At 37.8% G+C, this 14950-nt stretch overlaps 1 protein-coding gene across 5 annotated transcripts in view; it reads left to right on the forward strand.

Moving 5' to 3' along the window:
* Positions 1-14950, forward strand: part of ALMS1 (ALMS1 centrosome and basal body associated protein) — a 191109-nt gene that overhangs the window by 146342 nt on the left and 29817 nt on the right. For all 5 annotated transcript variants that reach the window (XM_027967008.2, XM_042248093.1, XM_042248089.1 and 2 more), the window contains 3 exons: positions 1408-1539; positions 2994-3143; positions 5066-6228. In XM_027967008.2, the coding sequence (XP_027822809.2) occupies positions 1408-1539; positions 2994-3143; positions 5066-6228 (1445 nt within the window). The remainder of the gene's footprint in view (positions 1-1407; positions 1540-2993; positions 3144-5065; positions 6229-14950) is intronic.

Raw genomic sequence — 14950 nt, forward strand, 5'->3', positions numbered from 1 at the left:
AAATGTAAAAAGGGAAACTTGAGGCTTTTAGAATTGAGATGACTGTGTTCTGACCGTGAAATACTGGTTTATTAAATGAGACCTGCAAAGCACAGACCATGAAAGAAAAATAAAATAAATACGATATTATTAAAAAATTTTGTACACCAAAACACATCATAACAAAGACAAGACACAGTCTGAGAGAATATTTGCAGTTCATACAACCTACAAAGAAATTCTACAACAATGTTCATTATAATGCTTTTTAATATTAAAAAAAATAGAAATAGCCTACAGTTTATCAACAGATAACTTGATACATTAATTGAATAGAATTCTGTGTAACATTAAGAATGAATGAATTAGAGTCATTATGAGTAAATCCTCCAATCATAATTTGGAGTGTAAAAGACAAGTTACTTAAAGGTACTCAGAGTATTATACCCTTTATATAAAGTTTAAAGAAGGACACACAAAACAATCCAATACATTAAATTCAAAAACATCCTTGAAATTGGCAGATTCTAAATTGAGCTTAAGGTTGCTGCTGGAAATGGTATTGAGCCTTCACATAGAGTATCTTTATCACTATATCTGTAATGTTTTATTTTTTAAGCTTTATGATAGACGCATTGATGTCCATTATGGTGTTTTTAGTAATCTCTGTTACCTTTCTGTTGCTTTGTTGAAAAATATCTGTTCTTAGAGATAGAAAATGAATCTCTTGTCAATCCATTGTTTAAAATATATATATATATATATATATATATATATATAAACCATTATTAACTGCTTGGTAACTGCATCCTAGTTGTATTGGTGATTTTTAATTTATTTACCAACATAATTTTGCACTTAAGTTTTCTCATACACTTTAAAAACTCATACACAAAAAAACTCACTTTAAAAGACCAATTAAGTAGATAAATCTCAAGCAAATATGACTAAGAAAAAGGAAATAGAAAGTATTAGACAAATTTAACTTCAGGAGACTTTTAAAAATTACATAAGTACTGTATATAATCTAGGTGATATGAATTTTTTCTAGTATTATATGAAATGTCAGAATTTGCCCCCTAAGTGACAAAAACTTTGAACAGGCCAAAGAACTTGAAAGGTGGTTCAGATCTACTTTTCTACTTTGAAAGATACCTGATCTGGACACCCCTCCCCCCGCCTTTTTTTTTCCTTACTGTTGCATCAAATCAGCAAAGAGCAGATTTTATTTAAAATGATTGTACACAGAAAATAGGGAAAGGTTTCCAAACTCCCCAAAGCTGTCATGTGTTATGAAGTCCTCAGAACTGCCCCAGCTTTTACATGGTTGAGCCTATGAGATGCTTTTTTCCTCTAGTGTATAACGAGGTTTTGTTTTTTGGGGGAGGGTGGTGTATTACTTTCTGGTGTTACCTTTTCCTTCTCCAGATGCTCAAGTTCTCATCACTGGGGATGAGGACCTCTCAGACAAAAACCAAGAAAAGGAGATCTACACTAAAAAGGCAGTGACCAAGATTGCTTACTCTGAAGAAAAAGAATCCTTGCAGAAAGATGCCACAGGTAGAGGAACTGAATTATCTGCCTTTTATTTTCTTCTGCCCTTCTAAAATGAATATATCAATAAATAGAAAAGTATTATCCAGTTGTCTTCAACCCTCCTCCATCTTGTTCATATCTGAAATAGAATATTAGCTGCAACTTTTGGTATGCACTGGCAGGTGAAATTAACGTTTTTAAAGCTCTTTGAAATATTTTTGGAGAACTTTGTGTATATTGTACACAAATTAATCTGATTGCCATAAATTCACATAATGGATTTTTAAAAACACTAGTGATAAAAATATTTGGTGCCATGAGATGCTAGCTCTTTAATAACATTGTCATACACAGGCTTTTGTTCTTCAAGAATTTAGCTTGTTTACTTCCTAACTACCTACTTAGTTAAAACACTTCAGTAGGACTGTACTAGTTAAAAATGGCTATTCAAGTGTGTTTAAGTTAGGATTAGCTTTAGCTCTCAGAGATCAAAACAGAACAAAAAAGACATTGGCTTAAAGAAGATAGAATACCAGGTAACAAAGCTCTTTCTCTCCTGTTGCTTCAACGTTTTAGCCTCCATTCTGATACTGTAGCCGTCAGACCCATATTCCAGCCAGTAGAAAGGAAAACGGGAGAAGAAAAAAGTATATTTCTTCCTTTAAATACTTCTCAAAATTTAAATGTATCATTCCCCTCCCATCCTGTTAGCCAGTTATTCACATGGTCACACCAACCTGTGATGCCAGGGAGGCTGGGAAATATAATTTCTATTCTCGTAAACATATGCCCAGCTAAGTCAGGTTCTATTTTAGAGGCAGAAGAAAATCAGTTTCAGAAGACAGCTGGTAGTTTCTGCCACAGTTATAAATATTGAAACATACTTTGGAGTATAATTAGCCACTTCTCTTTTTTGTGTGTATTGCTTCTTTTTCAGAACTTATATGTATTCTGGGCAAAACTTCAAAAATTTACCCCGTTTTTTGCTGTAGCTAAATCAGTGCTTCAGAAGTTTTGATCATGTTAATCTCCACATCAAAAAGTTTTCATTGCCCTTAAAAATTAAAAATAAACCTCTTTAGCCTAGTCTTTCAGAATAGTAGAATTGGCTCCCAAACAACTTTTCAGTGCTTACAAATTCTATAATCAAATAAATTATATAATTGTTCTGTTTCTTAGATGTTGAGTTGCTTTGCTGATTCCATTTTTTTCATATGTAGTCACCTTTCCCCAAGATGTCTTTCTCTTTCATTCTCAGTGTTTACCCATCTTAACTGTCATCTCACGCCAGTGAAAGTTGCTCAGTCGTGTCCAACTCTTTGCGACCCCATGGACTTGTCCATGGAATTCTCTAGGTCAGAATACTGGAGTGGGTAGCCTTTCCCTTCTCTAGGGGATCTTCCCAACCCAGGGTAGCTGCTTGAAAGGTATTTTAAAGTAAGTTTTGTCAACTTATAGTCTTCTTTTTCCTGTCTTAGGTTCCAGTACTGCTGCTGCTTCACAGCACTCAACTCAACTACAAGACACAAAGACTGACATTAAACAGAAAGAGGAGATCCATAGTAAGAGGAAGGTTACTAAGGAAGCCTGGTCAGAAGAAAAGAAATCCTTACAGATAGATATTGCAGGTAATGAGATTGGGTGGCGGGGTGGGAGCTATAAGAGAGAGAGAGCATGTGTGCCCCCAGGCACCAATGTCCACATGTTTCCACTTAATTCTGGTGAGCATTGTTCAGTCACTAAGTCATGTCTTACTTTGCAGCCTTGTGGACTACAGCACGCCAAGCACCCCTGTCCTTCACCGTCTCCTGGAGTTTGCTTGAATCATGTCCATTTATTTGGTGATGCTATCTAACCATCACACTCTCTGCTGCCCCCTTCTCCTTTTGCCTTCAGTCTTTCCCAGTATCAGGGTCCTTTCCAGTGAGTTGGCTCTGCATATCAGGTGGCCATAGTATTGGAGTTTCAGCTTTAGCATCAGTGCTTTAGTAAATATTCAGGGTTGCTTTTCTTTAGGGTTGACTGGGTTGATCTTCTTGCAGTTCAAGGGACTCTCAAGTTCTCCAGCATTACAGTTCGAAAGCATCAATTCTTCAGTGCTCCGCCTTCTTTATGGTCCAGGTCTCACATCCGTGTATGTATGTTAGTTGCTCAGTCATGCCCGACTCTTTGTGACCCCAGATTCTTCTGTCCATAGAATTCCTCAGGCAAGAGTAGGGGAGTGGGTTGCTATTCCCTTCTCCAGGGTATCTTCCTGGGATCGAACTGGGTCTCTGCATCACAAATAAGTTCTTTACCATCTAAACCACAAAGGAAGCCCCACATCCATACATGACTATTGGAAAAACCATAGCTTTGACTAGAAGGACATTTGTGGCCAAAGCAATGTCTCTGGGTTTTAATATGCTGTCTGGGATTGTCATAGCTTTTCTTCCAAGGAGCAAGTGTCTTCACTCAACTCTTTCACCTTCATCAAGAGACTCTTTAGTTCTTCTTCACTTTCTGCCATTAGAGTGGTATCATCTGCGTGGAGGGAGGTGTGAAGATATTTCACAAAAAAGGAATTTTCCTGGGCTGTAAAACATGTAAAGAGTTGCCATTTTTGAAAATATTATCCATTTAATTACTGATGATAAAAATGAATTCTCAGGTTTCTTTGCTGAAGAGGTTAATAATACCTCTCTATCAGTTTCATAAGAGAAAAAATTAGAGATAAAGCATATCTTATAATATTCCACACATAGCAGGCAATGATAGATAGCAGCTGGTGTTATAATCCCAATAACCAGAGTGCCCTCCTCAACGTCATACAGCCAGTTTGTGGCAGAATCCAACCCAGAATCTGGGTCTTTTGAGCCCGAGTCTCTTGAAGTATTACCCTGCCAGTCTGGGCACTAGGCACACGGCATGAATCCTTTATACAGGCAGTGAATTTTCTGAATCTTTATATAAACCATTCTTTTTTTTTTTTTTAATGGCAAGGAAAGTTTGCTTTCTTTTGGAGGCTAGCAGACCAGGGGGAGGGTGGATGAGACTTATGTCCAAAGGCTGACTCCCCCACTGACAACCAGTGGGTAAGAGCTTTTAAAGGCAAGTTTCAGGGTGTATACAGGGAAAGGGGACTACATGCAGAAACTGCAGTCAGCTCTGACAGTCGTCTTGGAATTGGTCATGCAGTGGTTTGATCAGTATCATCTTGACTGTTTTAAGTATAGTTAATCTTCAGTTCCAGGGTCAGTTTGTTCCCATTTCTTTGAGGCTGTTCTCAGAATTGTGGCAGCTTATTTCACGGATACAGTCTGGCCATCATGTAGTTAACTTCTCCCACCTTCCCATCTCTGTGGAAAGGGAGGCTAAGCTGACGGCCTTGTAGTCCAGGAAAGGCTTGGGGACTGCCCACTCTTGCCTAACTGCATCCCTGACCTATATAAACTGTTATTTCCTTCAGTCTTTGCTTTGTATATAAAGAATTAAATGTGAATACTATTTCTAAATGGAATGCAGATATTTTGAAAGTACTTCAGAATCTTTTTTTTTTCCTTCTTTTCAGAATCCAAATGTCATTCGGAATTTGAAAATACTACCCATTCTGTATTCAGGTCAGCTAAGTTTTACTTTCATCATCCAGTGCACCTATCAAGTGATCAAGATTTTTGCCATGAATCCTTAGGAAGAAGTGTTTTCATGAAGCATTCTTGGAAAGATTTCTTTCAACATCATCCAGACAAACAAAGAGAATACACTTGTCTTCCTTCCCCTTGTCAACATATGGAAAAGACTAAGACAGATTATACCAGAATACAGAGCCTCAGTATCAATGTAAACTTGGAAAACAAGGAATTGAAGCATGCTTCTAAAAGTCAGGCTAGAGATTTTCCAAAATCTGACAAACAAATTAATGATCTAAAAAGGGATCCTAAGGCCACCCCAGAGCTAACAACCGAGCACACTGTGAGTTTGAATGAACTCTGGAACAGATATCAGGAACGGCAGAAGCAACAGAAACCTGAGTTCAGTGCCAAGAAGGAACTTTCCTTGGTGGAGCGACTTGATCGTTTGGCTAAACTTCTTCAGCATCCCATCACACATTCTCTTCAGCCCTCAGAAAGTACACAGGATGACAGCAGAGGGGAACAAGATGTTAAGGAATGGGGTGATAAACAGCAGCAGCAGAAAAACAAGCTTCAGAAAAAGAAACAGTATAAAAGCCTGGAGAAATGCCATAAAAACACAGGTGATCTTAAAAAAAATAAGATTCTTTCTACTCATCAAGCTGGGAGGTCCAATCAGATTAAAATTGAACAGTTTAAGTTTGATAAATACATTCTGAGAAAACAGCCAGGTTTTCATTATATAAATAACACTTCTTCAGATTCTAGACAGTCAGAGGATAGTGAGCTGCTCACAGATACGGCCACCAACATCCTTTCTACCACCACTTCTCCTGTGGAATCAGATATATTGACCCAAACAGATAAGGAAATGACTTTGCAAGAGAGGAGCAGCTCAATTTCCACCATTGACACTGCCCGATTGATCCATGCTTTTGGCCATGAAAGAGTTTGTTTGTCACCCAGGCGAATTAAATTATACAGCAGTATCACCGACCATCAGAGGAGATACCTTGAGAAGCGGAGCAAGAAAAACAAGAAAGCATTGAATACAGGTTATCCCCAAATTACTTCAGAGCACACCAGAAGGAAACACATCCAGGTACATGGCTACAAATTCCATCTGGCAATGTGACTGCCTTTTTCATGGACTTCTTTAGTTCAGCTTTGCACACAGGTGAAAAAAAGCCAATTGCCCTTTCCTCCTTATAATATTTCTTACCAACTGGAAAAGAGTGAGAAAGTGTAGCACAGTGCTATTGTGAGTTGTCATTCTTTTCATCAACATTCATTTACAAATTACCCTTTGGATGAAAGGCTTTGCTGCTAAATGCTTCAGAATCTGCAGAGTATACCCTTGGTACAGTGAAACTTCAAGTTTAGAATGACCTTCATTCTGAACAATATTGCCTACTTCTTTTTTGCCTGTTGATTTTGTTTATTCATTCCTCCCTATCTTTTAAGAAATGTTGAGGTTCTTTTAAGCACACATGTACATACACACATACATATATAAGTAATATGATTTATTTAAGTAGATGAAGAGTTGGAATGATAGAAAGTTAGATTGAAGCCAGGGTGGAGTGAGCTACAACATGATTTTTAAAACAAATGAGTGAATAATTAAGAGTAATGGGAAGACAGGTTGATACCTTATGGATGTGGTTCCTAAAAGTGAGTCACAAATTTTGCTTTATGTTTTCTACCAGTTAATATTGGTAGAATTTTGTGATCAATTACATAACTCTAGTAGAAAAAATTTTCAAGAGCAGTACAGATATCTCTGGTTTTAAAGACTTAAGAGAAATTTCATCTGTCCTCAAGAAGGCATTGTGGTGTAACAAAATCCTCAACGGATTCCTTACAATATGTTCTCAGTAACAATAGTCATATGAGGCTAATATGGCCTTAATGTAGAGAATTCCATAAAGGCAGATTTTACAGGGTCAGTAAATGCAGACCATCACTTTAACCCAAGATAAAATTTATTTGGAGACGTGCTCTCCAAATAAGGGTACTTGCAAAATGGTTCATTGGAATATGAACCTTTTAAAGTTTATGTTTTGTCTATGTTTTACAATATATAAATACAGCAATAATACATAATTTATAAGTATCTAATAATTTCTGCTCAGAAATATTTAATCAGTAGAACCCAATGATTAAAACAATTTGGAGACCACTAGTCTAGTGGGAAGAAGGCACAAAACATTCAGACATTTACCATAAATATTATTTCTCATAATTGAGTTTTTGGTAGGTACTTGCATGTATAAATACTTACATGTATAAATAGTACAGTAAGATTTTTTTTTTTTAAGTAAGCAAAGAATAGGGAAAGACACGATTGAGGCATTTTGTTCCATAGAGGAGATAGGGGGAAAGGATGCAGATAGAGCATTTTGGAGGGGGGTGGGGGGGAGTGTAGTAAAATATATAGCATGAAGTCTACAGTTTTATCATTTTAAAGTGTACAATTCCATGCTACCAAATATATTCACAGTGTTTTACAACTATCACCATGTCTCATCCCAGAACTTTTCATCACCCTGGGATAAACCTCATTAAGCAGTCACTCTTTTCTCATTCCTACCAGTCCCTGACAGCCACAGAACTCTACTTTGTGTTTCTGAACTTTCCTACTCAGATTATTTCATTTAATTGGAATCACATCATATGTGATCTTTGTGTCAGGCTTCTTTGACTTTAGGATAATCTGAGGTTTCTCCATGTCCTAGCATCTGTCAGTAGTTCATTGCTTTTTATGGCTGAATAATAATATTTGTTTAGACATTTTATTTATCTATTCATCCATTCATGGACATTTGAGTTGTTTCTACCTTTTGGCTATTGTGAATAGACCTAACATGAACATTTGTGTACAAGTTTTTAAACACCTACATACAGTTCTTTTGGGTATATATGTAGGAGTTGGAAATAATACTGGGTCATATGGTACTGGGTTGTCCAAAAAGTTCATTCAGGTTTCTCCATAAGAGGTTATGGAAAAACTTGAACTTTCTGGCCAACCCAATAATTTTAAGCTTATTCAGAAACCTTCAAACTCTTTTCCACAGTGGCTACCTCATTTGACATACCCACCAACAGTTTCTAAGGGTTCCAGCTTCTCCACATTCACCAACAGTCTACCTTTTTTTTTTGCTATCCCAGAAGGTACAAAGTTGTATCTCATACTGACGGTCATTTTCATTGTGGTTTGCTTTGCCTTTCCCTTTCCATAACGACTAATGATGTTAAAGTACCTTTTTATGTGCTCGTTGATCATGTCTACATCTTCCTTAGAAAAACATCTATTCAGGTCTTTGTCCGCTTTTAAATTGTTTGTCCTTTATATTTTGAGTTGTGAGAGTTCTTTATATATTCTGGATTGTGGAATCTTACCAGATGTGTAATCTGCAAATGTGTGTTCTGCTCACTCACTGCTCTTTGCTGCATGGCATTGTACATTCAATGGAGCCCCAGGGTGCCTGTCTTTTCTTCTGTTGCTTGTGCTTTTGGTGTCATATCTAAGAAGCCGTTGCCAAATCCAGAGTCATGAGGATTTGTTCATTTATTTTTTTCAAGAATTTTATACTTTTAGTTCTTTCACTTGCATCTTGGATGGTATGAGGTAGGGGTCAAACAGACTTCCCTGGTGGCTCAACTAGTAAAGAATCCGCCTGCAATGCAGGAGACCCTGATTAGACTCTTGGGTCAGGCAGTTCCCCTGGAGAAGGGATAGGCTACCCACTCCAGTATTCTTGGGCTTTCCTGGCAGCTGAGATGGTAAAGAATCTGCCTGCATTGCAGGATACCTGGGTTTGATCCCTAGGTTGGGAAGATCCTCTGCAGGAGGGCATGGCAACCCACTCCAGTATCCTTGCCTGGAGAATCTCCAGTAACAGAGGAGCCTGGCGGGCTATGGTCCATAGGATTGCAAAGAGTCGGACATGACTGAGCAGCTAAGCACAGCACAGCACAGAAGTCAAACATCATCTTTTCCACATAGGTATCCAGTTGTCCCAGCACCAGGTGTTGAGACTGTTCTTTCCTTAATGAATGGTCCTGACACAACTGACCACAGGTGTGAGGGTTTATTTCTAGGCTCTCAATTCTGTTCCTTTGATCTACACGCATATCTATATGTCATTACTACACTGACTTGATTACTGTAGTTTTGGTAGTAAGTTTTGGGGTTTTTAAAAAATATTTATCTGTTTGTTTTTATTGGGCTGCCTTGGGTCTCAGTTGTGGGAAGCAGGGTCTTCGTTGCGTCATGCAGCGTCCTTTGTTGTAGAGCACAGGCATCAGTAGTTTTGATGCTTAAGTTGCTTCACAGCAGTAGAATCTTTGTTCCCTGACCAGGGATTGAACCCACATCCCCTGTATTGGAAGGCTGATTCTCAACCACTAGACTACCAGTAAATTTTAAAATTGAGAAGTGTTAGCCTTACAACTTTTTTTTTTTAAAGACACTTTTGGCCAGTCGGGGTCTTATGTCTCCATATGAGTTTTAAGATCAGCTTTTTTATTTCTGCTGAAAATGTCATTGGGATTTTGATATAAATTGCATTTAATAGGTGATTTGCTTTAGGGCTTAATGCCATCCTAATGATATTGTCTTCCAGTCCGTGAATACAGAATGTCTTTTGATTTCTTTAGATCTTTAATGTCTTCCAGCAGTGTTTTGTAGTTGTCAGTGTACAAGTGTTATGATGTTTTTCTTCCAGTTTGATTGAGATATAATTGGCATATCTGTTTGAGTACAGCATAATGACTTATCTTTTATTTGTTGTTCTTCAGTCGCTAAGTCATGTCTAACTCTTTGTGATCCTGTGGACTGCAACAGGCCAGGCTCCTCTGTCTTCCACTGTCTCCTGGAGTTTGCTCATATTCCCATCCATTGAGTCGGTGATTCTGTCTAATCATCTCATCCTCTGCTCTCCTCTCGCCTTCAGTCTTTCCCAACATCAGGGTCTTTTCCAGTGAGTCAGCTCTACGCATCAAGCAGCAAAAGAATTGGAGCTTCAGCACCAGTCCTTCCAGTGAATATCCAGGTTTCCTTTGGATTGACTGATTTGATCTCCTTGTGGTCCAAGGAACTCTCAAGAATCTTCTCCAACACCACAGTTCAAAAGCATCAATTCTTTGGCACTCAACCTTTATCGCCCAATTCTCACATCCATACATGACTACTGAAAAAACCATAGCTTTGACTATGGACCTTTGTAGGCAAAGTGATGGCTCTGTTTTATAATACACTGTCTAGGTTCGTCATAGCTTTTCTTCCAAGGAGCAATTGTCTTTTAATTTCATGGCTGCAGTCACCATCCGCAGTGATTTTGGAGCCAAGAAAAGAAAATCTGTCACTGTTTCCATTTTTTCCCCTTCTATTTGCCGTGAAGTAATGGAATCATAAGCCATGATTGTAGTTATTTGAATGTTGAGTTTTAAGCCAGCTTTTTAACTCTCCTCTTTCACCTTCATCAAGAGGCTCTTTAGTTCCTCTTCGCTTTCTGCCATTAGGGTGTTCTCATCTGCACATCTAAGGTTGTTATTACTTCTGGCAATTTTGATTCCAGCTTGTGATTCATTCACCCTGGCATTTCACATGATGTATACATCATGAAATGATTATCACAGTATGTTTAGTGAACATCCATCATCTCCTATAGATACAAAATTAAAGAAATAAAAAATATTTTCCTTGTGATAAGAATTCTTATGCTTCCATATCTTGGCTATTCTAAATAATACTTCAGTGAATGTAGTAGTGGATTTATCTCTTCAGATTAGTGTTTTTGTTTTCTTTTGAAAAATATGCATAAGTTAATTCTTGGGTCATGTGGTAGTTCTATTTTTAATTTTGCGGGGAACCTCCATGTTCTCCGTAATGGCTGCCCCCATTTCCATCCCCACCAGTAGTGCATGAGCATCCTGTTTCCTCTGCATCCTTTTCCACGTTGTTATTTGCTGTATTTTGCTAACTGTCATTCTGACATGTGTTAGATGATATCCCATTATACTTCTGCTTTTTACTTTACTGATGATTAGTGATGTTGAGCATCTTTTCATGTGCTTCTTGGCCATCTGCATGTCTTCTTTGCAAAAATGTCTATTCAGATCCTTTGCCTATTTTGAAAATCAGGTTGTTTAGTTTTTTTATGTTGAGTTGTCTGAGTTCTTTGTATATTTTCATTTCTCACCCCTTCTCCAATAAATTGCTTGCAGTTATCTTCTCCCGTTCAGTAGATGGCCTTTTCTTTTTCTTGATGGTTCCCTTTACTGTGGAAAAGCTCTTAGTTTGATGTAGTCCCATTTGTTTATTTTTGGTTTTGTTTCCCACGCCTGAGAGGATACATCCAGAAAAAAGTACTGAGACCAACCAGTGTCACATAGCTTCCTGCCTGTGTTTCCTTCAGGAAGGTTTGTCTTTTTTTGGTTGTAGTTTCAGTTCCTACATTTGTCTTTAATCCGTTTTGAATTTATTTTTGTGCATGGTATAGTTCAGTGATATTAAATGTGATATTAAATACATACCACTTATGCTCCTCCCCTAGCAACCACTATTCTACCTTCTGTGTCTTAAGAATTTGACTACACTAGTTACCTCATGTAAGTGGAATACAGTATTTATCCTTACGTAGCAAGTTTATTTCCCTTAGCATTTCCTCAAGGATCATCAGTGTTGTACCATCTGACTAGTGTATGTGTATACGACATTTTGTTTATGCATCCATCAGTAGATACTTGTGTTGCTTCTACCATTAGACTGTTGTGAATATGATGCTGTGAACATGGGTGTACTGATAGCCGTTCGAGACCCTGCTTCCAGTTTCTGTGGACATACATCCAGAAGGGGAGTGGCTCAGTTACGTGGCAGTTCTGTTTGTAACTGAGGACTGCTGTACTGTTTTCCATAGTATCTATACCATTTTACAGCCCCACTAACAAGACAGACGGTTCCACTTTCTCCACATCTTTGCCAACACTTGTTATTTTCTGTTTCTTTAATAGAGGCATCCTAATATGTATGAAGTGATATCTTACAGTTCTGCTTTGCATTTCTTTCATGATTACTGATATTGAACATCTTTTTACATGCTTCTTGACCATTCACGTACCATCTTTGGAAAAATGTCTGTCCAAATACTTTGTCCATTCTTGAATCATGTTGTTTATTTTTTGGTCATTGAGTTGTTGAAGTTCTTTATATATGCTGAGTATTAACCTTTTATCACATATTATAAATTTTTCTCCCAACTGGTTAGTTGCCTTTTCACCTTTTTTGATTGTGTTCTTTGATACACAGAAATTTTTAATATTGATGCAGTGCCAATTGTTGACTTTTGCTTCCTATACTTTTGAAATCATTACCAAGTCCAGTGCCATGAAACTTTCCCCTAACGTGTTCTTCCAAGAATTTTATGGTTTTAGGTGTTTATTTTGTTTTGAGGTAATTTTAGTATATGCTGTAAAGTAAGGTTCCAACTTCATTCTTTTTAAGAGAGTGTGGATATCCAGTTTTCCCAGCACTATTTGTTAAGAAAATTATTCTTTTCCCATTGAGTGATCTTGGCCCCTTGTCAAGGGTCAGAGATCCTTTGATCATAGATCCTGGGACCATATGGCACAAAGGTTTATTTCTGTCTGTCTATTCTAGTCCATTGATGTACTTGTCTTTATGCCAGTATTTCACTGTTGTATTACTGTTTTGAAATCGGGAAGTATGGATCCTCCAACTTTGTTGTTCTTTTCCAAAATTGTCTTGGTTCTTCAGTGTTTCTTATCACTTTTAGTGATTTCTTACAGTTTTCAGTTTTTTTCATTGGTATATGATTTCTTTGAGTGTTTTTTTTTTTTTTTTTTTGCTAATTTAGCAGCCGTGTAACTAACAAATTTGCTTAAGCTACTGTCTCAAATGTATCACTGTCAGAAATGAAGTTAGTATCTATTGACTCCACTATTATACGAAGAATTAAGAAGTTGGTTGTGCTTGCCCTACTTCTCCCCACATACAGCACACTTCCCCCAATGTACCAATATTTATTTTGTGAATTTTATGTTTATTCTCGAAGTGTTATTCCTGTATTGATTGGCTTTATTTTCAAGAAGTATAACATTTTTCTTTCATATTATAAGCAAAATCACTGTATGTTTTTTAAAAGCATCAGTATTGGTCACAAGTCTTTTCAATATAACTGAGTTTATTAATTTAAATAATTATATTGTTTGGATAGATTTTTCAATAGTTTTTCAGCAGTCTGCATCTCTTCAGTTCTAGCAAATCTGAGATTATCATTCTGTCACCTTTGTATAGGAATAACAGCTTGTTTGGGTATAAAACTTTTCACAGCTTTTTAGAATATTTATTGATTTGGCTGTCTCAGGTCTTAGTTGCAGCATACGGATCTTCATTGTGCAGTGTGGGGTCTTTCACTGAGGCACATGGACTCTAGATGTGGCGTTCAGGCTTAGTTGCTATGTGGCATATGGGATCTTAGTTCCCTCCCAGGAATCGAACCCACCTCCTTTGTGTTGCAAGGCGGATTCTTAACCACTGGACCACCAGGGAAGTCCCAGTAATAATCTTTAATTCAGAGCTTAGTTAATTTTGTTCCCCCTTTTCTGGGTGCGTATGTGTAGTATATCTGTGCCAGATGCAGCCATGATATTTTTTTCCCTATGTTGGATCCTGGATTTTCAAAATTCGTCAGGTTTTTAAAATTTGTTTTCTTACTTTCCCAGGGTGTGTCTCATTTTTGGTCAAAAAATAAAATTTACATGCCTCACAGTTCATTCCTTTTTTAATTATTTCCCTTTTTCTCTCTGCTGGTCTTTGTTGCTGCACAGGCTTTTGTCTAGTTGTGGCGAGTTGGGGTTACTCTCCAGTTGCTGTGCACGGGCTTCTCTTTGATAGCCTCACTTGTTGAGCACAGGCTCTCGGGCTCATGGGTTTCGGTAATTGCAGCACGTGGGCTCAGTTTGTGTGTCTCCTGGGCTGTAGAGCACAGGAGTCTGTAATTATGGTGCACAGGCTTAGTTGCCCTGAGGCCTGTGGGATCTTCCTGGACCAGGGATCGAACCAGTGTCCCTGCATTGGCAGGCAGACTCTTCACCACTGAGCCACCAGGGAAGCCCTACAATTCATTCTTTTAAAGTGCAGCCATCACCCCTAATTCCAGAACATTCTTCTCATACCAGAAAGAAACTCCATGCCCGTTAACAGTCGTTTCCTAGCCTCCGCTTAATTTTTTCAGGGTTCATTTTGTAGCATGAGTCAGTTGTTGTTTATTATGGCCAAACAGTATTTCATATGCATGTACAACATGTTTACTCATGAGTTGTTGGACGTTTGGATTGTTTCTGCTCTTTTGGCCATGATGAAAAATGCTGCAGTGAGCATTAATGTACAGATTTTTGTGTCAACATGTTTCCTCCATTTTCTTAGGTGTGTATATACCTAGGAGTACAATTGCTAAATCATGTTGTAACTCTGTTTAGGCTTCTGAGTAACTGCCAAAGTGTTTTCGAAAGTGGCTGCACCATTTTGCATCTGCGTCTAGTGGCTGCACCTAGATCATATTCCAGTTTTTCTACATCTTCATCAACACTTGTTTTCTGTCGTTTGGTAATAGCCGTCTTACGGGTGTGAAGCGTTATGTCACTGTGATTTTAGTTTGCATTTGCCTAACAGCTACTGATATTGAGCAATTTGCACATGCCGGATGGCCATTTGTTTGTCTTCTTTAGAGAAATATCTGTGCAGATCCTTGGCCCATTCTAAAATTGAGTCACTTGTCATTTTATTACTATTTCTCTGT

The sequence above is a fragment of the Ovis aries genome, chromosome 3 (genome assembly GCF_016772045.2).
Source record: "Ovis aries strain OAR_USU_Benz2616 breed Rambouillet chromosome 3, ARS-UI_Ramb_v3.0, whole genome shotgun sequence".
Taxonomy (NCBI): domain Eukaryota; kingdom Metazoa; phylum Chordata; class Mammalia; order Artiodactyla; family Bovidae; genus Ovis; species Ovis aries.